Below are 25,732 nucleotides of genomic sequence, written 5' to 3'. Positions count from 1 at the left end.
TTATTAAGTGATTCTGACGTGCCTTTACTATGTTAACAATTTATGGGGACAAACAATTTCATTAATCAATAATTAAAGTTTCCTATTTATTATTGAAGACGATTTCCATTATTCGTTTCAAAGGAGAAAATATTCCTGATTGTGTCACGTCACTTCACAGTGTAATTTCTAATTTGTTTTTACTTCGTTATAATATTTACATTTCTTGTTTTTCTAATATATTAATTTATGTGTAAGTATAAGTAGTCTAGAAGTTCTTATAAGTTAAGTTCTCTTAACAATGTCATATTAAATGAAAAATGAAAACACATATATTTACATGAATTTTATTATCAAAAGTTGAACAAAATATCGAAATTAAATAAAAGTTCATTATATTGATTTATTGACACAATATCATATAATATCCAAGAATAAGTAAATATGACGTACTCCATTAGCGATTACAAAAGCATATTATTCTATTATTTTTGAACATCTGTTAAATTTATTTATTGACAATCACCAAAATCAAGCAACAAGTTTAATTAGCGTTTATCGACACTTTCCAATCGATTGAAATGCAAAACCTTTTCATACCTCGAAACAAACATAAATGGACATCATTTTCTTAATGAACAGCCTAAGTTTAGTAAAAATAAACACTACAATTTATAAAAAGTTGATAGTTTGTTCGATTCTGACAATTATCTTAATTTATAAGGTTTTAAACCGGATTGCATACTTTTAGAATTTTTGTCTGTCTGTTTATTTGTGAAATTCTAATTTTTCTTCAATCTTTGACGGATAAAAGTTGTTTATTTTTTATTCGTTCGAAATTTGTATTCGAATAAGAATATTACTCATGTCTGGTACATAGTTTCACTTTTATCGGGCGTTTAGGTTCCTGTAATTCATTTCCGGATACGCTTGTGTCAATCTTGTAGTTATTGCAAGTCTTTCGTGTTCAAATTTTGAATAATGGGAGCGTTCTAATCATTATGGAAATGCGTGCAAGCGTGTGGTCACTATCACTTTAAACACAGAGCGTTAAGAATCTTTGCCACGTAACGCTCTTATCAAAAGAACTATCTGAAATGACAAGGTCGTACATAAGATATTGAATATTCTATGCAAACAGTCGGATAAAACCAGTCGTACTACTTTAGTTTGTTGGAAGAATTACTGCCACTAGTGTTTCTGATTTCTCTATACTTTTCACTTAAAAAGAAATGAGAATTGAAATTGAATTACTTAGGAAACGATTTAAAACGTTACTCAAAAAGCATTTGATATAATATAACTTATATGGCAAGAAATGGGTCCTCTGAGACTGTATATACAGTAATTCAATGGTGTGTTTGTTATTTTGAAACAATTTATATTCATGCAAGTTTTAGGATTCCTCGTGTTAATGGCTTTTAATTAACGAATCTAAAATTTGTATTTGTTATTCGTGAATAAAATTTGCCCAATTCAAGCGTTTGTCTTACGCTTCCATAATTTTCTAAGGCCTGATCAGTGTCGTTTCTTATAGTTTTAATTTTGATTAATACGTACGTCTCCTCTTCACATAATTAATACTATTTTCTCTGTTTGTTTGTTATTACAGGATCGACGGGAAGAGCACGTTGTCGTCGTCGTCGTCGTCGTCGTTGAACGCCAACGCGACAAACGCCACGGCGATACAGTCGGATTTCAAAGACTCTAATAAAAAGAAGCCAAGTTGCAGAGAGGCAAACAGTAGCAGCGTCGCTGGCGTCGGAGCTGCGAGCAGAATAAAAGAGAAGAAGAAAGATAATCACGCCACTCCTATGGAAACCAGCGACGAAGAGGCCCAATCGATGGACACCATCGGTAAGTTTTCCAAAAAGAAAAATATTTCATGAGTTTGATTTGTAGAAACCTTCTAGGACGATATTTCTGCGTATCGATCGACGAACATTTTGAACACTGATCTCGGAGAGGCTTGTTCTTACAACCACGTATCAGGGATGTACGATTTTCAAACGATTTTTCAGAGAATCGATGTCTTCGAGATGACCGTCGATTTTTTAAATCGATTCCTCGATGGGGAATTATTGTTTTCCGTTCGTTTCGAATTTGCTGGAACTTCGACACACACACGATTATTCATCCATCGTTGCCAGATAGTATTTGACAATTGTTAGGAGAATATTTTCGAGAATAACACTGTGGTTAAGAATTGCAAATTATCTTACCATTTGCAACATCTACTATTTTTTATGATTTTATGAAAAACATCAATTTTACTCGACGCTGTAACTGTCAAGCATATTTACTCACTCGACTCTGTCGTTCGAACGTCCGCCGTTTGACTATTAACCTTTTAAGTATGTGAGATGACTATAGTCATCGCAAAGTGATTGAGATTGAGCAACCTGTTTTTCTGTTGGGCGGTTTTTTAATTATAATTTTTTTATTTAGCTGTGCACATAAAGTTTAAATTCCAACTGTGTTTACAGTAGAGGATTAAAATCCGTTCTTAAAAGGTTAAGCTACGCGTTAAAATTTCACCTTTCAGACAACTCATATATTTTATAAAAAACAGTGCTTTCTACTGAAAAGAAACGAAAAACGATCGACATTACTTATCGGGTAAATCAATATTTTATTAAAAAAAAAAAAAACTATTTCGATTTAAAATGATTAGTTCTTTCTAGACCACCTCGTACATGCCTCGTATGAAGTACAGTTTCGTGTTACATTTTATTCAAACACCGTTATATGTTAAAAGTTTATTTTCTCAATTGTTCCATTTGCATCAAAATTTACAGAGTATAATTGAAAAATCTACGTTGCGTTTTTTCACGTACCGTCAGATATAAAAATTTAATACAGACCGTAACCGAATCGTCAAATATGAAAATCCACGAAAAAAAAGAAGTCACCGCGGCGAATGTGTTAATAATAGATCATATTTCATTATCAACGCAAACACAGCAGGCAACGTTTAAATACGCAACATTTCGTTTTTCAAACTAAATATTTTTCGCGGCACGCAGCGATATAAATCCTAATCTAGAACGATACTTTATATTCTGCAAACGGTTCTTAAATAATTAAACGTTTCTTCGCAAGAAAGTACACAGAAAAAACATGTAAACGGTTCGTTCATTGCACTTTAATTATTTTGATTTTATAATATCGTAACTTCTTAATTCTAAAATGTTGGTTAAATCGTCGATGAAAGTCCGACGCAGAGTCTTCCTATGCGTGGTCAGCTAAGATGCAACGACACCATCCAAGTATTTTCCGATAGCAATATATATACGTCATCTTCGTCTCGATGTAGCGTCTTCATTGTAAATTCTTGAAACGAAAAAAACGCAAAAACAATTAGTTTCTTTCTCTCTGGATAAAATCATATGACATCGTACCTCTATAATAGGATGGAGAATTTAATTCTCGGATCCTAATTGTCTGTCGTTGGTCGTCGAAGTAGTGGACTCTTGGTCCTCCGTGGGCGTGCCGATCGTCTCGTCGGGCTGCTGTCTCTCCTCCATGTTCGCGTGACAGAGCTTTCGATGCTTGTGGACGAAGTAGTAGCTGGGGAACTTGCAGCCGCAGATCTTGCAGGGATAGTATTGAACGTTCAGGTCCAGCAACCGCACTTCCCTTCTGCTTCGCGGTATATCTTGACGTGGTCTGACGGCGATCGACTCGTTCGCTCTGGTGGGCAGCAGGTGTCTCTTGGTGTGCTTTCTGTAGCAGTACTGGGACTTGAAGGTGTGCTTGCAGTAGCCGCACGTGTAGCTCTCGGTGGTGGTGTTCGAGTCGATGACGGACTCTGTCGGATCGTGAGTCATCCTGACCGTTGGCGGTCGACCGTTCTCGTCGTTCTCGCTCGACGTGTTCTCCGGTTCGAAGCACGACCTCTGCAGACGCTGCTGCGACGCGGAGTTGGGGCCGCAGGTGGCCACGGACGAGGAATAGTTCTCGTTTAGCACACGGTGAAACTTGACTGGCCCGTCGCAGCAGGCGATGTCGTAGACCACCGACAAAACACCGCTGGAAGAGCCCTCGTTGCCGCTAGATCCGCGTCCCCTTCGTTTGGACGATCGAGCTCGATCGTTTTCCGCGATCGACAGCGTCTCGACGTTCCTGCCGCGATGACGACTCGCGGCGGTTTCCTCCGTAGGCGACGACGAGGCACGACCTTGCGTCTGTCTGCTGGTGTTTGGATGCTCGCCATCGCGTTCCTCCTTGTACCGTCGTTGGTCCGTCGAGGTGGATTTCTTGCTACGACAGGAAGGCAGCGATGACTGGGACGCCGTGGACGGGCTCGGCGAGACCGATAGCGTCGGCGACGTCGCCCTGGTCGCGGTCGCCGCGTTCGACGCAGCGAAGGCGTTAAACGCTGCGGCCGCCGCCGCCACGAACGGCAACGAGGTGGACGACTCATTCTCCGGGGACTTTGCTCTCGCCTCTCTGGTCCCGCGGTTCCGCTCGATTTGGAACAGCGTCGGCCTCGGCGATGGCACTTTGCTGTTAGAAACAAACGTTGGTATCGTCGCGACTTTTGCACGGCGAGTGCCGGAATAGCAGGATACGCGAAGAATTTCTAGACAAGAAGCTACTTACGAGGTATGAATATTGTCATATTGAAAAATGACATTTCATAATATAACAGTGTTTAATCCTTTGCATTCCGAATTATATTTTAATCTTGTTACCGGCAGCTTCCAACGCTTTCAAGTGTTTTATTTGAAATTTACGATAACTAAAAGATATTTGTAATTTTCAAGTGTATGATATCTCTTTGGTTTGAACTTGAAAAAATGTCGAGTAAGACTCGAGATAGGAGTGTAAAAGGTTAAATCAGAATAGGAACGCTTAAGCGTGTGACTCGGGCTACGCTACACTAGCAAACGTCGTGGAGTTTAGTAATTGTTCCGCGGATCGTCGATCGTATCCTGTTACTCCGCGCGTTCCTCGTCGGAAGGAGTGCGAACGTTCGAACCTAAAACGCGTCGAGGTTTGCGTTTCTTGGACGCTCGAGGTCGAAGCAACGGTAACGCTGAGCGGAACAGTCGATTGCATCAGGACGGACGGTTGCAATTGAGACAGATGCGGTATACCGATGGATGCGGGTGCCGGCGCGGTCGGTGGATAAAGCGGTGTCGTCGGTGGCCAACACATGTTGGGATCTATCATCAGTCTGTTGGGTATCGGTCTCAGTATGTTCCCAGAGCCTGGCGTGGACGTGAGCGTCGAGGTCGGTCCCACCGGAACTGGTATCGGCGTCGGTAGAGGCGGCGGTGCCCTCAGCCTAAGCAACGCTGCTCTGCATTGCTCTAAAGCTCCGGGCATGTGCAACAAATGCGTCGCCAACAATACGCTGTAAACGTTGTCCAACGTCACTTCTAACCGTCCGGTGTACATGTAATTCAACAGAGGCGCGAAAGCTTCTCCACCTAAAACGAGCGTTCAATTTGGTAGGGAACAGTCGAAGATCATCGCGCGCGTCCTTAACGTTAGAACCACCAAACTTTCGATTTCGAATTTCTAGTATCGAGTTACAAGATTAAGAATCACTGCGTTTGACGATAAGAATGTTCATGCTCGTAATATCGATGACAGGATAGGATCAAATATTCTGTTTTTTCTAAATCAGCCTCCCTCAAATTTCTCGTATCGCAGCCCAATACGGTCGTATCAAAGTAAAACCAAGTTGGCGTTGAATATTGTGTTTAACACGAAGCTAATACATCGACAAAGTATCCGAGATAATGCAAATTCAACTACTTGTACGATTTTTGAAAAGTAAAGTAAAATTCATGGAACTTCTTCGGTTCGAACAATTAAACTGCAGTGATTCTTCTCGTTATGGAATTTGAACTTTAAGAAGTGAACGAATCTTCCGATTGGTCCTCGCGAAACACTGCGTTCCCGAACTCTTGCCAGTATCCGTGGCATCGTTTCCGGAACTAATTTCATGTCACTTTCCATTTAGGCGACGTTCGAATACAGAAAGCGCGTCTGTTCGTTTAAAATGTCTCGATAAAATTCGTTTAAAAAGCGTAAATAAATTGTCAAGTACTACTTTGATTCGATACCGTTAACCCCCGGTTCTCGTCCTACCAACTTCGCGAAAAAACCGGTTCAAGGTACCAACAAAGGCAGAAGAGTCGTGTTACGAAAGTGGCAACGCACCAAACGAATTCTTGCTCCTCTAGGAATAAATCGAATCTCGACGACAACCAAAATGGCTGCCCCAAAGAGGGCCGCGTTTCTCCCGAAAGTCCAAGAATCCGCCTGCACCGCTGTTATTCGTTTCCGTGTCTGTTGTTCGTAGGTGGTCGGGTTAACAATAAATATTTACCAATCGATGAAACTGAGACAGACGTGACCGGTTGTCGCGTCGATTGTCCCGAAAGACTCGAGGTCGTGACTGCGATAGCTGTCGCTGGCAGATTGCCGCAAGAGGCAACGTTCGCATTGACACTGTTAGGCGTTGTTGCAGCACTGGTCAACAAAGCCTTGAGATAGCCGCTGTGAGCAGCCAGGACTCCTTTGTGAGCGACAAATTGATGCTCCCCTTCGTTCCCGACTCTAACGACTGTGTCTGGCGGCGACAGAGTTTCTTGGAATCGCGTGTAACTGTCACCGATAACACTGTCGCCAAACCAAGCTCTGTATAAGCTGTACATCGTACCGATTCGACCAGTTGCACATTCAACGGTTTAGTTCCAGCCCTCTTACGATCTTTACGTTCTGTTCGTTGGTTGGCGCATTATTTGATTCGACGACGAATCTCGAGATTTTGGGGGATGTCACGGCGTAGCTTTAGATTTTAATTTCTCGATCCGACGTTCTCGTTGCGTTCTGGTACCCGCGATAAGCTGTGCTCGCGTGGTATCGCGACCATGGTGGTCGGTAATGGTCGATTTCGCTAAGACGCGTCGCGGGAAACACAAGCGGCGACGGTGTAACTATCAGATGCCGCGCTCGGCCGTGATTTGAACGCCGGGAGTCGATCGCGGTTGTCGTCTCGTTCACCACCACCGTTATCACGGCCGAGCTTGTAGATTCGCTCGCTTTTTCCGGCGGTTCTACCGCCCTACGGTTTTCCTACTCCAGACGACGCGTATCAGCCAGTCTCTGTGCAGTTCACTCCAACCCCCGGCCATCGGAGAACCGCCCCCGACGAGTGCAGATTGGCGGCGCTGGCTCAATTACGGCCAGGGCTGCACGTGCGCCTGGTATCCTATCCTCTGCTCTCTTTCTTCGTCTCTATCGAGCACCGATGCATCTCTCTTTCGCTTTTCTTCCCTTAACCCGGTTGCAACAGTCTCTCCCCCCACTATGTCGAAAGAGAGGGAAAACAGCGAACGAAAGAAACGAAAACATGTTGCGATATAAGAAGAACAGAGGGAAATATCATCGTCACGACGGTTCTTCCGCTCGCATCAGGTGGGAGATTTGTTTTTTTTCTCCCCCGCCCTTCACCCTCCATATCCGATGGGATGGACATTGTAGCGAATTGCTCGGTGAAAACCGATTGTTGTCGATTCAATTAGTTCAGATAAATTATTCTGTATATAGTTTCTTTTTACACGGTGTTTCAAAATGTAGTCGGACGATTTGTTTTTCTTAGAAGTTTCCAACGGAATAAATTACTGATTATGATTATCGAGAATAATTACTGATTATGAAAGATCGAGAGTCTCGAATCTCGTAAGCGAGAAAGCGAGTTTTAAGCACAGGTCGAAAATTTTTGAATTTCGAAACTCTCGAAGTTCTAAATCTAAATGCACGCTTTCTTGCATCAATAACAAATTTCTTTTTTTTTTATAGAGAATCAATCCGTCGTTTGGATAAAGTTAAATAAAACTTAAACATATTGGAACAAAGTATAATTTAACCCTTTAGACTAATAATTGTTTAATGTATGCCAATGTAATTATTTGAAAATTTATGTAATCATCCATTAGTTCATTGTTTTTTAAATGCTTTAAAGGAAAGTTGATTTCCATTTAACAATTTGGTAAAAATCAACATTAAGTAAAATAATTCAATTGAGATTGAGAGTTCACTTAAGGGTTAAATAGACGAAGAAGCGATAAAATTTCAAGGATATAAAACAGTAGAAATTTTGAAAAATAATAAAAATAAAGAAACTATTAGTTTGACAAATAAGTAATGTCAAATATAAAGTAATATTTTTACCTTACAAAGTATAACATATTTCAAAAGTTAGCACTTTAACGCGTAGTTTAAAAAATAAATTGTAAAGTTTAAAATCATACATATCCTTATTCTTGTGTTTTAAAAGGGTTGAAAATTTACCAAGTAACTTTTATTTGCAAAAGTTGAATGTTTCGTTCGATCCCTTTTAAAAAGTAGTTTCAACCCTTTAACTTGAGTTCATAGTGCTAGGAAAGTTTGTTTCTTTTATTTTTAGCCACTTTATATACTTGTAAAGTTTCATCAAAATAGAGAAGGGGATGTACCCCACCAATGGTTCTTATTGGAATCGATGCTTGTCAGTGTAACCCATCGGCCAACGTCGAAGAGTCAATATACTACAGTGGGGGTGTACAACTGAATCAACCGTAGTGGTAGTTAAAACTTGGATTTTTACAGAGAGAAATAAAATATCTGAAATGCCACAATATAAAGGAATATTATATTCTTTGACCAAAGCTATTCAATCACGAGATATTTTACGTCTAATAAAATTCTTTTTGATCGTCTGTTCTTTTCTAAATAGTCTGTTTTCGAAAATATGCTTTCCTGTTTGTAAATATTTAAAGATGTATTATTTGCCATACGGGAAAATGCTTTGCAATCTACGTCACGTACTGATGAATTAAATTTTTTACGTCCGCTTTATATAAATTTGAAACAACATCTTAACTGGGTCAAAGACGTAAAATATTTTCCTTTTAACAGCGTTTAGGGATATTGCTTCTATCCTCGGAGATTTGTCCTTGTATTTTTGTTAACAAGTTGACTATTATGGTCGCTGCACTTTATACCAGATTCCATTTCACATGGAATTAATGTGACAGATAAATATTTTCGTTGAATATATACAAACAAGTATTTTATGTTCATGATCGATAAATTATAAAATTTCGAATATTCCTACCTTGTTAACTGTCTCATCTGGTTCCAATTAAATTTTAATCGCGATTTTTACTTACACGTTGTTCGATGTTTGATGCAACGCGTAATATTTATTTTCAATTTTTACGTTTAGGTTACTTTCCACAAAAACTCTTAGATTTTATTCCAAGGGATAATAAAATGTTTTTGTCGATGGACTCTGGGGGTAGGCAAAATTTGAAAAATCCTACGACGTACGATAAGGAAGGGAAACAGGTAAGGAAAGGAAATAGAGATCGACGATGAAGTTTAGCGGTGTTGTCGGCGATTAGAGGAGCCTCGAGGGTCGAAAACTGACTAGATGGAGAGGGTCGTGAACGCCTCGAGAACGATCTTTTCGGGATGCGTCTTTTGCTGGTTTCCCTCGGTTCTCTTTCTCCTTCTCTTTTGCTCTGTCTCCCTGCTCTCTGATGTTTTTCATCAAATTAACTCGCGGTACGAGTACTCTTTCTCTGCGGTGTTTGCATAATATCGTTTATAATTCACATTGCGCTGAATTCCACTTTATTCCGCCTCGTGGCCCGTATACGTATAGGTCGCTCGTTTGCTCGCTCTCTTCGCTTTCGACCCTCGGCCACCCTTCTATCAATGAGATATCTTACTCGTTCTCTCTCCCTTCTACTCCCTGTTTCTCGCTTTTTCCCTCCAGCCGTTGAAATTCTGTGCCAGGCGGTTCGTTTCTCTTTCCTGCACGAAGAGAGAACGTCTTCTGCGCGAACACGGGTAGTTTCAGCCAACGCACAGGGATGTACGTTGCCGCCAAACGTTTCGAATCACTGCGCGAATTGAGAGAAACTAAAAATACGTACGTCTTTAAACTTGACAGAAAAAGTTAGGGGAAGTTAAGGTCTTCATTGAATAAATAAAAAAATATAAGAGTCAATAATAAAACAAAACAGGCGACATTGGTGTAATTTTAAACTGAAAACAACATTATTCTTTGATATATTATTTTTATATAACAGTCCCGGACAGCACAAAAAGCGATATAAAACATTGGAGACTTTTTCTTTTTGTTTGGTTAATTTGCTGTCTCCTTTTTGAAATTCTTATTCTTATATGCAGTCTGGTAGTAGGGGGCAATGTTTTGTCAGTAATCAGGGGACAGCAAGTCTTTTCAAACAAGACATTTATGTGGAAACACTTAAAAGAATGTTTATAAAGGCGTATAATAATACAATTCGCGTTCTCGTTGGCCACTGGTAATTTACTAAATGTAAACACTTTGTAATTTCATATTTAGTTTCAATTTTAACATACGTGTCATCGATCGAAAAAAAATGGCCGCGAGCGCACTCCAGCTTTTAAAAAGATCACCGTGGAGCGAAACGGTGAAAATTGCATTCTCTTTAACAATTTGCGCGTGCAATGATGGATTTTATTTAATCGTACGAATATTATGTTTGGCAGGAATCAGCATTGGTTAGCAAGCATCAATATTTGCCAATTTAAGAAACAGAGAGAGCATTTGGTGATTGGAGAAACGAACGCTTAACGCAAAATAACAAGCGAGAACGAATCGTGGATTTTAAAAAAATGATGGGTTTACGTGAATTTTTTCGTAGGTCTTTCGTGCAAAGTTGAAATGGCATAAATATATTAAATTATGCGTGCAAACGTTTAAACACGTTCTTTTCGAAACCATTTTTTTTTCAAATTGACTACCATGATATTTCAAGGTTCACTGTTATTTAGGCCTTGCTAACGACACAAACAAGTTATAAAATGGGAAATACATTAATTCGTTTTCCAATATAATGGTATTATTTTTCAATTGACTCCGAAAATTAATTTTGAGACAACGTGTTTCGAAAATTTCTCAATAACGCCCAAGTCTAATGTACAATCACTATACACGAATACTTTACTATTTTAATAATATTCGAATAACTATAAAATATGTGAGCAATGTCAATACTAGAATGCAAATATTTTCTCGTTTGAATAATATTTGAAGTTTATTCGTAGCACTTTGTATACGTATCGAATATTCGAATAGTCCCAGCCCCTGTGCATAGTCGGTTATTTAAGTTAATCGTAGTCCATGGTATGCGATACCGCGCCGTGAAACAGACGCAGTTGCCAGCAAGAATGCGTCGCCACCAATTCAGAACAGGACATGGCGATTACGCACATTTCCCAGGAGGCTGAAGCTTCAAACCGGAGTTAACAAACGCAGTCCCTCTATCCCTTCGTTACCTTTTCCATGCAGAGCCTTTATCCCCTCGTATCAACAATCGAAACCAACAACTACTATCCTAATCGTCGTTTGCGTGGCTATTAGTATCATTGTCGATATCGTTGAGAGTAATAGTGACGATCACCAGGATACTCCAAAATTTCACCCATTTGGCAATTCCTTTTTCCGACAAATTCATCTTTATATGATTATATTTTATATTGTCGTAAAAGGGGAAGTCCCGATTTGGTGTCCACGATATTCGAGCTGGTTCTAACGTACAAATCTTTTAGTTCGTTAATGTTAAACATACTTTCTTGCGTCAATAAAAAATGTTTTTTCTGTGGAGAATCAATCCACTGAATATAATTAAACGAAACTTAAACGCATTGAAACGAAGTATAATTTAAATGGACGAAGAAGCGACGAAATTTCATGAAATAAGTATCTTCAACACATTCAACGTACGAAATTATGAAATTTTCAATCAATTTGTTACATATTTAAATCGTAGCGTTCGCTCCAAATAATTTCTGTGCAGGTACAAGGAACAGTAGACATTTTACAAAATAATAAAACTAAAGAAACTATTAGTTTGACCAATAAGTAATGCCAAATATAAAGTAGTGTTTTTATCTTACAAGATATAAAGAACTCCGCCGATGTAAAAAAGAAGCCTTCGAAAGTATCATTTCTCAAAATATATTTTTCTTCCCTAAATTGTATTCGAGTAACAGTCAATGAAATCAATATACGTTAATTCGTTCATTCCGTGGAACGGATCAATTTTTATTTATTCATCGTAAAATATCGATTTTTAAAAGAATGAAAGAAGTTTAACAACAATGCTCGGATAAGTAATCGGTAGTCGTCCCTACCCACTCAAACCGAACTTCTCTATAACATAAACGAACCTTATCGAAATTGTCGAGTGTTCGCCTTTAAAAATAATAAAATTCACCCCAGAATTATTAAATAACGCGTTGATTTGAAAGTCTAAACATCTCGAAATCCAATTCCGATCCCGCCCGTGTGTCCCGTCGAGCTGTTAGTCAAATTGTCACGACCCACGACAAGTACACACTGCTGATCGGTGTTTCAATTGGTGGAATCGAAATTCACCGGGGCGGAGAGGAAGGAAATAGCCCTTCTGGCTCGCAACGTATAATCGAGAGCAGAAGTGTACACATCGGTAGAGAGGTCGGTATCGTTCCCTGGATCCCGGGGAGACGAAAGAACGCTCGCGGTTTAATGCTCCGAGCTCGGTCGAGACAAGCTGAGCAAACACTTTTCGCGATATTACCAGGATCCGTGCGGGCTTTCTGCGGCTTCTCTTCCGCGCTTCCGCCCCCACTTCCATCCCGGGCGCCCCATACCCCTCGCTCTATCACTTGTAATGAAATAAATACTCACCTGCTCAAAAATTCACGTTCTCTCTTTGTGTTCCATCGATCCGCCCCCCGATGGCTTTCCTTCGCTGATTTGCATGGACTTGTGGCCGTATGGGGATTGGTAAATCCATCGAGTTTACGTCCTACGATGGGGGTAGTTGAATCTTACGACTGAAGCCATACGAATTGGAAACAATCTTCTGGATCGTGTGTGTGTGTTATCCAAAAGAACTCTCGATTGTCAATTTTACGCGAACCAGTTGTCTCTTAACACTCGTACGGCGGTTGGTGGGTCTTCTTGGACCCAGATAACACTTATTTTTCATCCATTCTTTTCCTCCATTTTCAAAAACGTTAACGTTCCTGGTACTCATTATGCACTCTGTATTTCATGGGTTTAATAAAATAAGTACTCTTTTAACCCCTTAACGTTCATGCCCGACTCTGACTGCTTTAAAAAACGATATTTGTTTAATCCAACGGTTTAAGGGACGATAATATTTGTTTTCCTTCAAATTATACATTAGATACAACATTGTAATTAACAAAAACTGCATTTTTAGAAACAAATCTAATAAAGAAAACTGATCATTCTTGGTTAACCCGAAAAATATGAGCGTTAAGGGGTTAATAAAACTGAAAAATATTTCAGACAAAATTAGGATCATCGTGTCTTCTAACAAGTGGGTGAAGTATTCTACGTTATTACAGGTTAGAAGTCTAAATATATGAATATTGCAAAATGTAAGGTATGGGTTTAAAAAGACCCAGCGAGTGCCGTTCGATGCGATATTGTAATTATCAAGGGGCACATTTTTATGTAGCCTAGAAAGATATTGGATCATTTTTCGTGGATTAGACTGAGAAATGTGCGCGTTAAGGGATAAAGCGTTGAAAAAGGGTGTTTCCATTTTTGATCGTTTCCTCGTCAGGAATTCAGTTATTCCATCTTTGCGTTTCATCGATCCGAGCGATAGCTTTCTTTTCGTTATCCAATTTCAATGGAACCGCAGTATGTAATTGGCAAACTAATCAAATCTACGTTCTACGGGATGCGATGAGATTCATGAATCTCTGAGATGGCTTTATATTTGATTGAACCTCGTCCGACAGTTTTACCGTCAAGTTATTCGCACGCGATTATTTCAAGATTATTTCATTCGAGCGATTAAAAAAATCTCCAATGTTCGACATCTTCGTTTCGTGTATTTTCAAAACGTAATTAGTATCGTGTAGGTACCCCAAAATATTTATATATTAACAAAAAAATAAAATGTGAAGTTCCTTGTATAATTGTCTTTATTCGATACAGTTGAAGAATATAAAAGTTAATTTCTTCGTGACTTATTTATTATGTTAAAAAATGTATTCTGAACGAAGTTTGGCGCAATAACGTAAGGATTAATAGTCTTTAAACGAAGCCAAGTCTTGTAATTCCTTTGGTACAAATATTTGCACACTGTCTACCATTTTTTATGCTTTTTACCATTTTAATTCAACGTCCAATGCATTTATAGATTTAAGGCTTTACGAAACAGCAGAATAATATTCAACTATTACCACACATATGTTTATCGTTAAAAGAAAATAAAGAAATATCAATCATATTCACTGACGTGACGGTGAAAAATTTGAATCGTCAAACTAGACTTGCGTATTAAGTCAAATTAAATATTTTTTAAGTTAGAAATTCGGGAGTCAAACTTCTGGGGTGGGTGGTTTCACCCCTTAAATTTGAGTTACCGCATATAAAAAAGAAAACCGTATTTACAATTTTCGGGTGGTCTGCGATATTGAGATAAAACAATTGACTAAAAATGTACAACGAATGTTGGAATTTTATTTATACGAAAGGTTATTGGTTTACAGTCGCGCGAAGCCACATCAGCTACTATGGGGGTTAAAAATTATCCTTTGTTCGCTGGCCACGATCCGTCGATGCCTAATTTAAAATGCACGATAGGTGCACGATACCTTCGTGTTCAATTGAAAGAGAATCGAGCGTATATTCATGGCTAATGCGCGTTCCATTGACGCGGTGCATCTCTTTCAAAGCTAATCTCGACACGTAGCAAACATATCTGTGTCGTTTGAACGGGCGGCAGAAGTGGTGTTGCTAATGATGTCGCATGAATAAATGGACGATAGGTAACCAAGACTGTCTGCCTGTGATCGCGTTAGCCGTAGCAAATAGGCGGGGAAATTAAATGTCCGGGGAACCGATCTGATCGATGTAAATATAGTTGAATTAGTGCGATCGCGCAAGCAAAATTATACAGGGTGTTCGGCTATCCCTGGGAAAAATTGCAATGGAAGATTCCAGAGGTCAAAATAGGACGAAATCAAGAATACTAATTTGTTGATGGAGGCTTCGTTAAAAAGTTATTAACGTTTAAAGTTCCGCCCATACTGAATTTTTTTTTCGAAAATGCGCAGTATTTCGGGGGTATGTCTATTGACCAAAAATGATAGTAATTGACCCCCGCAACCGAAAATAATTTTTCCAGAACGATTTGAATTTTTTTTTTTCGTCGAAAAATTTAGGCACCCTACCCCCTATCGATTTTTCTTAAAAATTCGTTTTTAATTTTTAATAATTTTGTTTGTCGCCCTACAGAAAAGTTGTCTAATACTTTTTTATAGGTACCCATAGGCTCTGCTCCCCCTCAAAATTTCATTGAAATATATTCACTATTATAGGAGTTGTGGCCGTTTGAAAATTGGACCGTTTTTAAGGGGTTTTTCTCATTTTGCGGGGTCAAGGAACAACTTTTCGAATATTTTTGGAATTTCTACATATTCTTTACCAAAATACGCGTTGATTGCTTTTTTAAACATTAAAATCGTCCAATCCGTTCAGGAGTTACGACATTTTAAAGTTACGCATGAAATTTCAGGGAAGCATTTCTGGCCTCACATTAGATTTTCGATAAGGAATTTTTTTCTCGAAAATGCGTAGGATTTCGAGGGTATGTGTAATGGCCAAAAATGATTGCAATCGACCCCTGCAGTCAAAAATAATTTTTTTAGAACGATTTGAGAAATTTTTTTTCGCCGAAAAATGTCAGCATATACCGGAATTTTTTTCTCGAAAGTGGATAGGATTTGGGGGGTATGTGTATTCACCAGAAATAATTGTAATTGACCCTTGCAACCAAAAATAATTTTTTCAGAATGATTTGAAATTTTTTAATAACTTTTTAACGTAGCCTCAGTCAAGAAATTGATATTCTTGATTTTCGTCTTATTTTGGCCTCCAGAATCTCCCACTAGAATTTTTCCCAAGACTGGCCGAACACCCTCTATACAGGGTATTTGGCCACCCCTGGGAAAAATTTTAATGAGAGATTCTGGAGGCCAAAATAAGACAAAAATCAAGAATATTGCACTTACGACGATTCTTGTAGAAGTATGTTACCTATTTATCCGAGATTATTGAATTGCAGCTATTTTATCGTGGGTCATGATATCAAGAATATCATTTTGTATTATGTACCTCTTGACTCGTGTTAATATTTATTATATACTTTGGGATATTTACAGTGTCACAACCGTCGTAAAAAAGTAATATAACTTCTGTAACTTTATGGAATCTGAAACAAATTGACTAGGTGAATCTAGTGTTAAAAATGAAGGTGTCAAAACGTTGATCTCCCGTTTTCACGGTACACCTTGTATAATCGACGGCAGCAACGAGTTTAATACATATCGAGAACGGTGCACGAAGGGCTGGCAACATTTGGCAGGGGGAGGGAGGCTGATCGTCGAGCCGAAAAGCCTCGCGCGCGCGCTCTTGGCGCGAGCTAATTAGCGTCTTGATTTACTTAATCCCAATTAATGCCGTTGCCTGCAACAGCTCCCGCGTTCCTGTGTGCATTAGAAGGTAGAAGCGCGGTTGAATTCGACGCGAGCATGGCCGCGTTTTCGTTGCGCAAATAATGGATTATCCACGTGTGGGTACACACCGCACACGCTTAATATACCCTTCGTCTGCTTGTCTGAACATTATAAAGATATGTTAGTCGCGATTTCCGTGCTCATAATATATCCAACCATTCTTACAGCACTCACTTGAACAGCTTTTCTTCTACCGTTGATTGGTACGTCAGAAAATTTCCATTCAATTATCGCCTTATCTTCATTCTCGATACAGAACTGAAGAGGTATTTTTAATAATCTGGAATTACAGTAAAACATTCATTGTTCGAACTAATAGAGAGACTGTATGGACGAGAAACTAACATTAGACGCTCTTTTTTTGACGTTAGAATAAAAGGACTTTCTTTTCTGACGTTCACTATTTTATAGCAGTAGTAACAGTAGTAATACTTGTTTATTTTCAGCCTCCTAGACTTTAAATAGGAACTTGATTTTACAAAAATATCACAAAAGATAACTACTGTAAACTATAACTATTAAAAAATATCTTTCATCCACTCATACCTTCGTCGATCATTCCTCCTACTTTCATAATGTTATGTTTCAGGTATAAAATGAGATAATTAACCCATGAGCATTCGCTCGTTTAGTCTAAACTCACCCTAACGATTCTCGAGTTGTTGATTTCAAGAATAATGTTCAGTCCCAACAATGCAGTAGTCATTTCATCGTCGATACGATTATGCCCCCCCGCAACTCTTCTCTTGGAATAAAGACATTGTTTACACAGCTAGATCGTATTCAAACTGGGTTCAATCCGTTTACCAGAGCACCACCACCTCAACGATTCCCTGCTTGCTCGACCCTTTTTCCCATTTGTCGCTACGACGAGTAAGAAACGTAATAAATTTCACCAGCAGTTCAATTTAATTAATTAGGCGCTGATCGTGTATACACGCGGAACCGTCATGTTGATCTTTTATTTTAATAATCTCTGACGGTCGATTCGTTCTTCTGTATCGTACAGATACGCCGTCCCTCGAAGCACCGTAATTAGCGATACTAATGAAATACAGCGATACATAGCTATCGATATCGAGCAAAAGAATACAGGAACGAAGGTACATAATTTTACCATAATTAGATCGGTAATAAGAACCACGTGTCAGGCTCGATATTGTAAGGCAAAGGGTTAAGAACTCGATCAATGAAACATTAAGCGTTATATTTATTTACGTAAAGAACGACACGCTTCGTCGACGTGCCACGATTGATTTTACGCGTTTATTATAACATGTTTGACAATCACGATTCCTTGTTCTCGCGTACCGCATATGTGGACCACGAAAAACCGAGGTACATATTTGAGTTTAATTATTTTTATTGGAATCGACCGTTAATCTCATAAATACACGAGGAAAAAAACGCTTGCGCAAAGAGGAGAAACCCCCTTCCGGTTATTCGTTTCAATTCCCATACTTTCTGGTGAAATGGATCTATTCGTCGAATGTAAAACATTTGCGCTGCGTTAACGTTTGTCCGTTATAAAAATGAACAAAAACAGCGTATCCTGCACAATATACAGGGTGTTCGGTCACCTTTGGGAAAAATTTTAATGGGAGATTCTAGAAGCCAAAATAAGACAAAAATCAAGAATACCAATTTGTTGATTGAGGCTTCGTTGAAAAGTTATTAACATTTAAAGTTTCACCCGTACTGAATTTTTTTCTCGAAAATACGCAGGATTTCGGGGATATGTCTATTCACCAAAAATAATTGCAATTGATCCCTGCAACCAAAAATAATTTTTCCAAAACGATTTGAAATTCATTTTTTTTCGTCGAAAAATTTCACACCTCGAATTTTTTTCTAGAAAGTGGGTAAAATTTCGAGGGTATGTCTATTCACCAAAAATGATTGTAATTGACCCCCGCAACCAAAAATAATTTTTTCAGAATGATTTGAAATTTTTTAATTTAATTTTTTAATAACTTTTTAACGAAGCCTCGATCAACAAATCGGTATTCTTGATTTTCGTCTTATTTTGACCTCTAGAATCTCCCATTAAAATTTTTCCCAGGGGTGGCCGAACACCCTGTATAAATCTCTTTAATCTATTAATAGCACGATATTCGGTCGATTTTCATTCTTTGCACGTTAAAATTTAATTTTTGAAGAGTTTGATGTAATATTATTCCCTTTACCGTCAGAATGTACGAATTAGACTCGAGTAGCGATAGATATGCTTTTAGGAACGATCTCTGTTTAATCTTACTTGAGGAATAAAGGTCATTGTTTTTCTTCGTATTCTGCACCACGTTAAAAATTCTACGTAAAATATAACATTGTAATTAACAAGAAACACACTATTACGTATTTTATGTAAATTTGTTTAATGTTTTTCACAGTAACAAAAATGAAGATAACGAGTGGAACACATTTATTTATATTCGCAAGTGTGTAAGCACTTGTATTGGTTTAGGATACATTTCAAGAAAATTATGACATTTGCTTTGAACGTTATTGACTAAAACGATTTTTATTAAGTATCTTGTGTCGTTGAAAAAAGATTAATATTTAACACACGGTCGCGACACAACATGCGAAGCTTACATGAAGTTGATAATTCACGGTTTGGACTACGGTAATGGGGCTTTCTTTCTATGTTCAACTCCCAGCTATAATGAATAACCATGTGCTCTTTCCTATGCTACCAACACAGGCATTATTCGCCCTTGCGTCCAACTGGATGATCAGAATCAAAGGGAATACTTTATTAATGCGGAGACAAGGGATTATACGAAGTGGATGCGCGTAATAACGTTCTCTTATTGATTTAACTTATTAGTTGACCCTTGGTTGGTTGTTCACAGCTGTTTGCACGTTTCTTGTGGAGTAGCATTTTACTGACCAACGTAAAACTTCGTACAAGATTACGACATAAATATTTTCAGTATCCTCAAAATAAAATACTATCCAGATACTATTTTCAAGAATTTCTCTGAGTACAATATTTTATTTTCAAAAGTACAAGGCTAGTCTAAAATAAACGATTACGTCAATTAATAAATAATAAAATGAAACGACATAGGAATATTATTTTCACTAATTTAAAAATGTCGCCTTGCACTCCCAGAGAAGTTCAATTCAGATTAACAATAGTTTTCTCTACAAAAATTTATAACACTCTCAGAGCCCTTGAACGAGAGGAAGGAAGACGCTGTATGGAACAAGTTCTCTCGCGATACCTTTTGTGAAATATTCAGTCTTCGTGCCCCTCGCCGTCGGTCCGAGCCAGCTTAATTAGCACGTAGGCAAAACGTCTCCCATAACGACAGTAATGTCTCTCTTTTCACCGTTCGGTTTATCGTTTGAACAAAACCGTCCCTAGACGCCGTTCGTACGATTGTAGCTTTTGTTTCGCGGCCTTGAATGCTTCGGCATACTGGAGAAAAATATCTTCTAGGAGATGTCAGCACAATCCATGTTCTTTCTCCCTTGGGCATTGCAGTGCTGTACTTTAGATAATTTCGTTCCCCCGTTGTTCCCCGATTTCATGGTTGCTTCGTGCCGAGCGACGTATTTGTTAATATTGTGGCGCTACTTTGCGGCGGGTTAGAACTTGTGAGAATCTTGCAGGAGGACAGAAAAAGAAAGGAGAGGGCGTGTTTCGTCTGGGCCTGCTAGTGGATGCATCAGTAAGGCTTCCTAGCAGGCCCAGCCTTAGACGACTGGGGATATTGGGAAGTCGGTCGAAGATTGTATAGTAAACATACAGGGTGTTCGGCTACCTCTGGAAAAAATTTTAATGGAAGATTCTAGAGACCAAAATAAGACGAAAATCAAGAATACTAATTTGTTTATTGAAGCTTCGTTAAAAAGTTATTAACGTTTAAATTTCCGTCCGTACTGAATTTTTTTCTCGAAAGTGGGTAGGATTTCGGAGGTATGTGTATTCACCAAAAATGATTGCAATTGACCCCCGGAACCGAAAATAATTTTTTTAGAATTAATTAAAAATTTTTTTTTTCGTCGAATTTTTCGTCGATTTTTCTTAAAAATTACTTTTTCATTTGTAGTAATTTTGTTTGACGCCCTACAGAAAAGTTGTCTAATACTTTTTTGTAGGTACCCATGAGCTCTACTTCAGAAAAAAGTTTCATTAAAATATATTCACAATTGTAGGAGTTATGGCTGTTTGAAAATTGGACCATTTTTATGGGGTTATTCTCATTTTGCGAGGTCAGGAACCAACTTTTCGAATATTTTTGCGATTCGTACATATTCTCCATCAAAATACGCGTAGTTTTCTTTTTTAAACATTAAAATCGTCCAATCCGTTCAGAAGTTATGACGTTTTAAAGATTCGCATGAAAATTCGGGCAGACATTTCTGGCCAGAAATTAGATTTTCGGTAAGGAATTTTTTTCTCGAAACTGAGTAGGATTTCGGGGGTATGTCTGTTGACCAAAAATGCTTGCAATTGACCCCTGCAACTAAAAATAATTTTTCCAGAACGATTTGAAATTTTTGAATTTAATTGTTAATAACTTTTTAACGAAGCCTCCATCAACAAATTAATATTCTTGATTTTCGTCTTATTTTGACCTCTAGAATTCCCCATTAAAATTTTTCCCAGGGGTGGCCGAACACATTGTATAGCATCCGAGGGGTCGGTCGAGCGCTTGTGAGAGCGCGACCCCTCTGTTGGCGAGCATGGGAGGCGACGCCACAATATCATTTGCTCAACCTCCTTTTCTTTCTCCAATCGTAGACTCAATAAATGTACCTAAAAGTTTAATTTTGCCGTACACAAGCATCAGCGATGAAATCGATACACCGAAGTCAGAAATTGATTTTCTCGTATCGATCCATCGAATTAAATAAGTACGAACGATTTGAGATTTCTCGAAAGGTAAATCGAAAATTTTAAATTCGTTTGGACCGCTTTATTTATTTTATTTGTTTAACGACTTTACTCGTCAAGGGGAAGATACAAAAATAAAATGTACATAGAGAGATTTTGTTGATGTTACAAGCGATTTTTAATGACATTTTAATTTCATATAGATTCGTAGCAATTAAATGCGATCGATTCAAGCCAAGTTGCGTAAAATCAGTCCAAGGATTATACGTAACAGTTAAATTATGCGAACCAATTTCTCTCGCTCCGGGGATTACCTGCCAATCAGTGTCGCGAATGTTCTCCTATGGCGTTTATATGACTGTTGGATATACAATTCTTCCTCTCGACCGTGCATAGTTATATCGTCCCTCCTGCTTCTCTTGGTTATATGCAGCCAATACCATCGGCAGTCCTGCGTCAACAATAATTTTCTCCGCATTTCGAAAGATACGAGAGTAGCGTGTGACAGGTCTCTAGGGATTAGTACCAACGCCATCGTATGTTCCATGCAAGTTCAATATGTGAAGTGTGTAAAGCATCGAACGATTACACAATCTCCGGCAATTACAGTAATATTGTACGTTGCGAAAGTTATTGACATAAGAACGATTGCCCATGTAATCGTTTACGCTAATGTTTAAAATCATTAGCAATTACCAGTATCCTAGAAGTTTTAATCTTTATCTTATCATGATGTAAACTTTAGGCTATTTTAATTAGTAACAACCAAAACGCAGAAGTGGTAACCATAATTATTCATGAACCAAGAACAACCGACTGATTTTGCTCGAAACCAAATCAGATCTTGTTATGAGAATATGGAACTTAAACATAAAATTTCAGTGAGAGCCATCCAGCCATTTACTTTGCTTTTCTTCTTTATAGGTCAACAAGTAGAAAAGAATGGTTATGAGTACGCTACAATGTGAGCATCGTTATCATAATACTTCATGGCGAACAGACCGTAAAGGATTAAAAGTTTTTCCCTAGAAAAAATTTAAAAAACAAATTACTAGAATAGGGTTAAAACTTTCTCCTCTAGAAGAACTAAAAAGAACAAATCACTAGAATAGCATACAGGAATGTAATAAAGAAATGTTGACAAAATTCTCTCTAAACTTAAAAATTGTTTCAGTAATTCATGCATTTAAAACAAGAACTGTATTCTAACTTTTCAGTTACAATGGCTGATAATAAAACAACACTTACATTTTAACATATGCTAGCATTTCCCATACCGTATTCTTAATAATATAAAGTAAATAAGCTTTGCGCACACGATATTTTTTTATCACGATTTTTCTGTTCAAATTTGTTACGTTTCTCGTTTTAAAACCCAAATAGCCAGATAGAATCTAAATGTTCCGTAAATATATTGTGAGATGAAAAATGTTCCTTGGGGTAAAAGAGTTTGAGAAACTCGATATGCAGTATGTTACGAAGGGTTAATGTAAATATCGTACATCTATCATAACAGAGAGTAACTGCATAATTGTATACAGTACAATGTAACATTTATAAACTGAAATGTATAGAATCTAGAAGCTTGCTTTGACGAACGAAAGAGAATAATTGCATAATGAAAAACGAAAAAAAATAATGTTCGAACCGAGAACTCTCGGAATAATACGTACACTAAAACGTTCCCATAACGAATACTTGAACCCTTTCTTTTGCTTTCGAGCGATTTCACGTGCCCCAACTACTCTGCAAATGACCTCCCGAATCGCGATAATTGTCGGGAGAATAAACTTAAATTTTTCACCCGGCGCACCATTGCGGTAAAACCATCAAAGCGATTTTATCATGTCTCTTACCTCTACGCCAATGTTTGCGATTGTGGGCGAGAGAACTTTTTAATTGGCCACCCTTAATTAGTTAACCAGCAAAGTCTCGGTAATTATTCTGTTTCTCGCTCCATTTCCGTACGCTAACTCTCCACCACCGTCGTTCCATCTTTTTTCATCCCTCAGCACTCCTGTATAGCCAGCGGCGCTAATGTTTTCTCTCGAGTTCCGTCTCTGGAGCCTACCGTCATGATCAACTATATCTGCTAAACTTTATGACGAAGAAAATGTAAAAATACTCGTATTTTCGGGAAATCGCTTTATCATTCTATCTCGTCGTTTAGTATTTGTCCGTGAAACACGCTTTTTTAATCCTTGACGCTCCGATCACACGTACACAGGACCGTAAATTAACAGAGGCGGGAGGGGCACCTACAAATTAAAAATGATTAAATCGACTGCATTAACAAATTTTATAAACTGCCATTCTTTGTATCACACCGTTCGATGGTATCACCAACCCTTTTTGGGTGTTACGTTTACAATGAGAATGTTGTGTTTTATTTTTCAGAAGGAAGTAGACAGATTGGTCCCCATGAATGTGCGGTTTGCCAAAGCATCGTCGAAGGTAACACGCAAAGTCGAGCTTTGCCACGGAGTCAAGCATCTCAGTACGGTTTGCGAGAGGATCAAATCGCACCCGGGGCACGCGTGTGCAATACCTGCAGGTGCAAAGCTGTTAGGGGACGGTTCACGGCGTGTCCGTTGCCAGGTTGTCCGAATTTGAACAACGCCAACTCGAAAACGAGAGTAAAACGACTGCGAGCGTTGCCCGTAAAATGGCTCGATTTACCAGCTGAAATTCGTGACCCGATCATACAAGAATTTCGTAAGTGTCGCGCGAATGTCTGACCCTTACATTTTTACAGCAAAATGGTCTCTTAGTTCCACCCGCTTATATTTGTTTCTACTTTTGCAGAAATACCGAGCAGCGCTACGAAATGTTGCTCGGCTTGCTTCAACAGAATATCTCGGCGTTTAGCACCTCACCTTACTGGAGGTACCGAAGTGTCCGAAGACACAGCAGATTCTTTGGCTCGACAATGGACAGACGAGGAATTGGAACAGCTTAGAAGAGCTCTGCGAGAGCATGGTACTAATTGGGTGAAGGTTGCCGAGCAAATACCGGGAAAGACAAACCATCAATGCAAAATCTATTATTTTGCGTATCGAAAAAGGCTGAGTCTAGATCAAGTGGTTGCCGAATATTATCAGTCTCTGGGCGAGGAAAGAAGACCTTGCTTGACAGACGAAGAAGAAAGTGGCAGTAGTACAAGTAGCTGTGACGAACTGGCTGTAATTATTAACTAATTTTCAAAGAGCTATTTAGTTATTAATCTAACTATATCATAAAACGCACAGTTTATCTTTCTTATCGAGTTGATCGTATTCGTTATTAATATTACACACATTACCGTCAGTCTTAAATAAGTGAACTTTACTGTTCTTTCTTTACGTTTAGGTTCATGATTCAAGCGATACAGCCAGCGCAGGCAGTCCAGCGAATAATATGACAAGTGGGACACCAGGAACGCCAGGTGTTCCTGCATCTACTACTTTACCTATATCTTTTTCGCGATCAACAGATCAAAAGCTTGGTGAAAAACTATCAGATATCGCTGTGGTATCTTTAGTACCGCCGGTGAGCCTTGGTTCATCGCAACAATCTTCCACCAGCGGAGGTAGTAATGCTGCTTCAGGCGGCACTAGAGAAGATTATGATAGTTCTGCCACGGTAAGACGAAGTTTCTTTTCAGTTCCAAGTTAAAAGGGAAAACTAAATAAGTTTAAAACAGTTTTCTAACCATTAGTTGTAAAAACCATTAATTGAATGGTTCCCTTTAGTTTTTTTGATTCTTTTGTGATTGTTCGATAAGAAAGAAGTTTGTCTCTCGATAGAGCCGTCTGATAGAGGTTCGCTGATTGTTTCAGGAGACGGCGGACGAAGGTCAGGGTGGTGCCGATTTAGAAAATAGCAGCGTTGTTGTGACTTTGACTACTGCCAATAATTCAACGCCACTGCAACAACAACACCAGCAATCGCATCAACAGGTTCCACCGCCATCTCATTCGCCACCATCTACTACAAACAATTCCAATCCTCTAACCGTTAAAGATCTTATGCTTGGTGTCATTGAAATGCAGTTAAAACGCAACCCTAACAGTCCAGCCGGAACTGGCGGATCGTCGGTATCTGTAAATTCTGGAACACCAACGATATCTAGTATATTAAAAACGGATCATCGGAATGACATTACTTTTGTACGAGAATATAAATCGTCAGGTTCTATGGCGAACACTACTATGCCGAGGGATTCAAATTTGGCAACTTTATCAGTCGTATCAAGTCCTCATCACGTGCATCGTTCTGCTCCTAGTCCGCAACAAATTGGTAAGTTAAAGAAACAAAAATTTG

The 25,732-nt window shown here is 38.6% G+C and overlaps 2 protein-coding genes across 7 annotated transcripts in view; one reads left to right on the top strand and one right to left on the bottom strand.

Moving 5' to 3' along the window:
• The window catches only part of Smr (nuclear receptor corepressor smrter), an 83,451-nt gene that overhangs the window by 51,317 nt on the left and 6,402 nt on the right, over positions 1 to 25,732 (top strand). For 5 of the 6 annotated variants that reach the window (XM_076775402.1, XM_076775401.1, XM_076775404.1 and 2 more), the window contains 5 exons: positions 1,592 to 1,836; positions 23,828 to 24,145; positions 24,236 to 24,612; positions 24,779 to 25,051; positions 25,249 to 25,708. In XM_076775402.1, coding sequence (XP_076631517.1) covers positions 1,592 to 1,836; positions 23,828 to 24,145; positions 24,236 to 24,612; positions 24,779 to 25,051; positions 25,249 to 25,708 — 1,673 coding nt within the window. The remainder of the gene's footprint in view (positions 1 to 1,591; positions 1,837 to 23,827; positions 24,146 to 24,235; positions 24,613 to 24,778; positions 25,052 to 25,248; positions 25,709 to 25,732) is intronic. The other variant, XM_076775403.1, reaches the window with a different exon arrangement.
• Positions 3,175 to 6,720, bottom strand: LOC143346856 (uncharacterized). The gene is made up of 4 exons (XM_076775405.1): positions 6,326 to 6,720; positions 4,971 to 5,417; positions 3,381 to 4,519; positions 3,175 to 3,312 (listed from the first exon to the last, which is right to left on the bottom strand). The coding sequence occupies exons 1-3, from the start codon at positions 6,651 to 6,653 to the stop codon at positions 3,402 to 3,404; spliced, it is 1,893 nt and encodes a 630-aa protein (XP_076631520.1). The 5' UTR covers positions 6,654 to 6,720; the 3' UTR covers positions 3,175 to 3,312; positions 3,381 to 3,401.

Source organism: Colletes latitarsis, chromosome 10 (assembly GCF_051014445.1).
Source record: "Colletes latitarsis isolate SP2378_abdomen chromosome 10, iyColLati1, whole genome shotgun sequence".
NCBI classification, from domain to species: Eukaryota; Metazoa; Arthropoda; class Insecta; order Hymenoptera; family Colletidae; genus Colletes; species Colletes latitarsis.
The sequence above is the reverse complement of the archived record's forward strand: the minus strand, read 5'-3'. Positions and strand labels throughout refer to the sequence as shown.

What these genes read in the sequence shown, in the direction of transcription:
- LOC143346856 (XM_076775405.1), bottom strand. Translation starts at nt 6,653, where the DNA reads ATGTACAGCTTATACAGAGCTTGGTTTGGCGACAGTGTTATCGGTGAC. An exon ending in TGTCTCAGTTTCATCGATTG is followed by an intron (nt 5,418 to 6,325) that starts GTAAATATTTAT and finishes CGCTCGTTTTAG; the next exon opens with GTGGAGAAGCTTTCGCGCCT. An exon ending in AGAAACGCAAACCTCGACGC is followed by an intron (nt 4,520 to 4,970) that starts GTTTTAGGTTCG and finishes GCCGTGCAAAAG; the next exon opens with TCGCGACGATACCAACGTTT.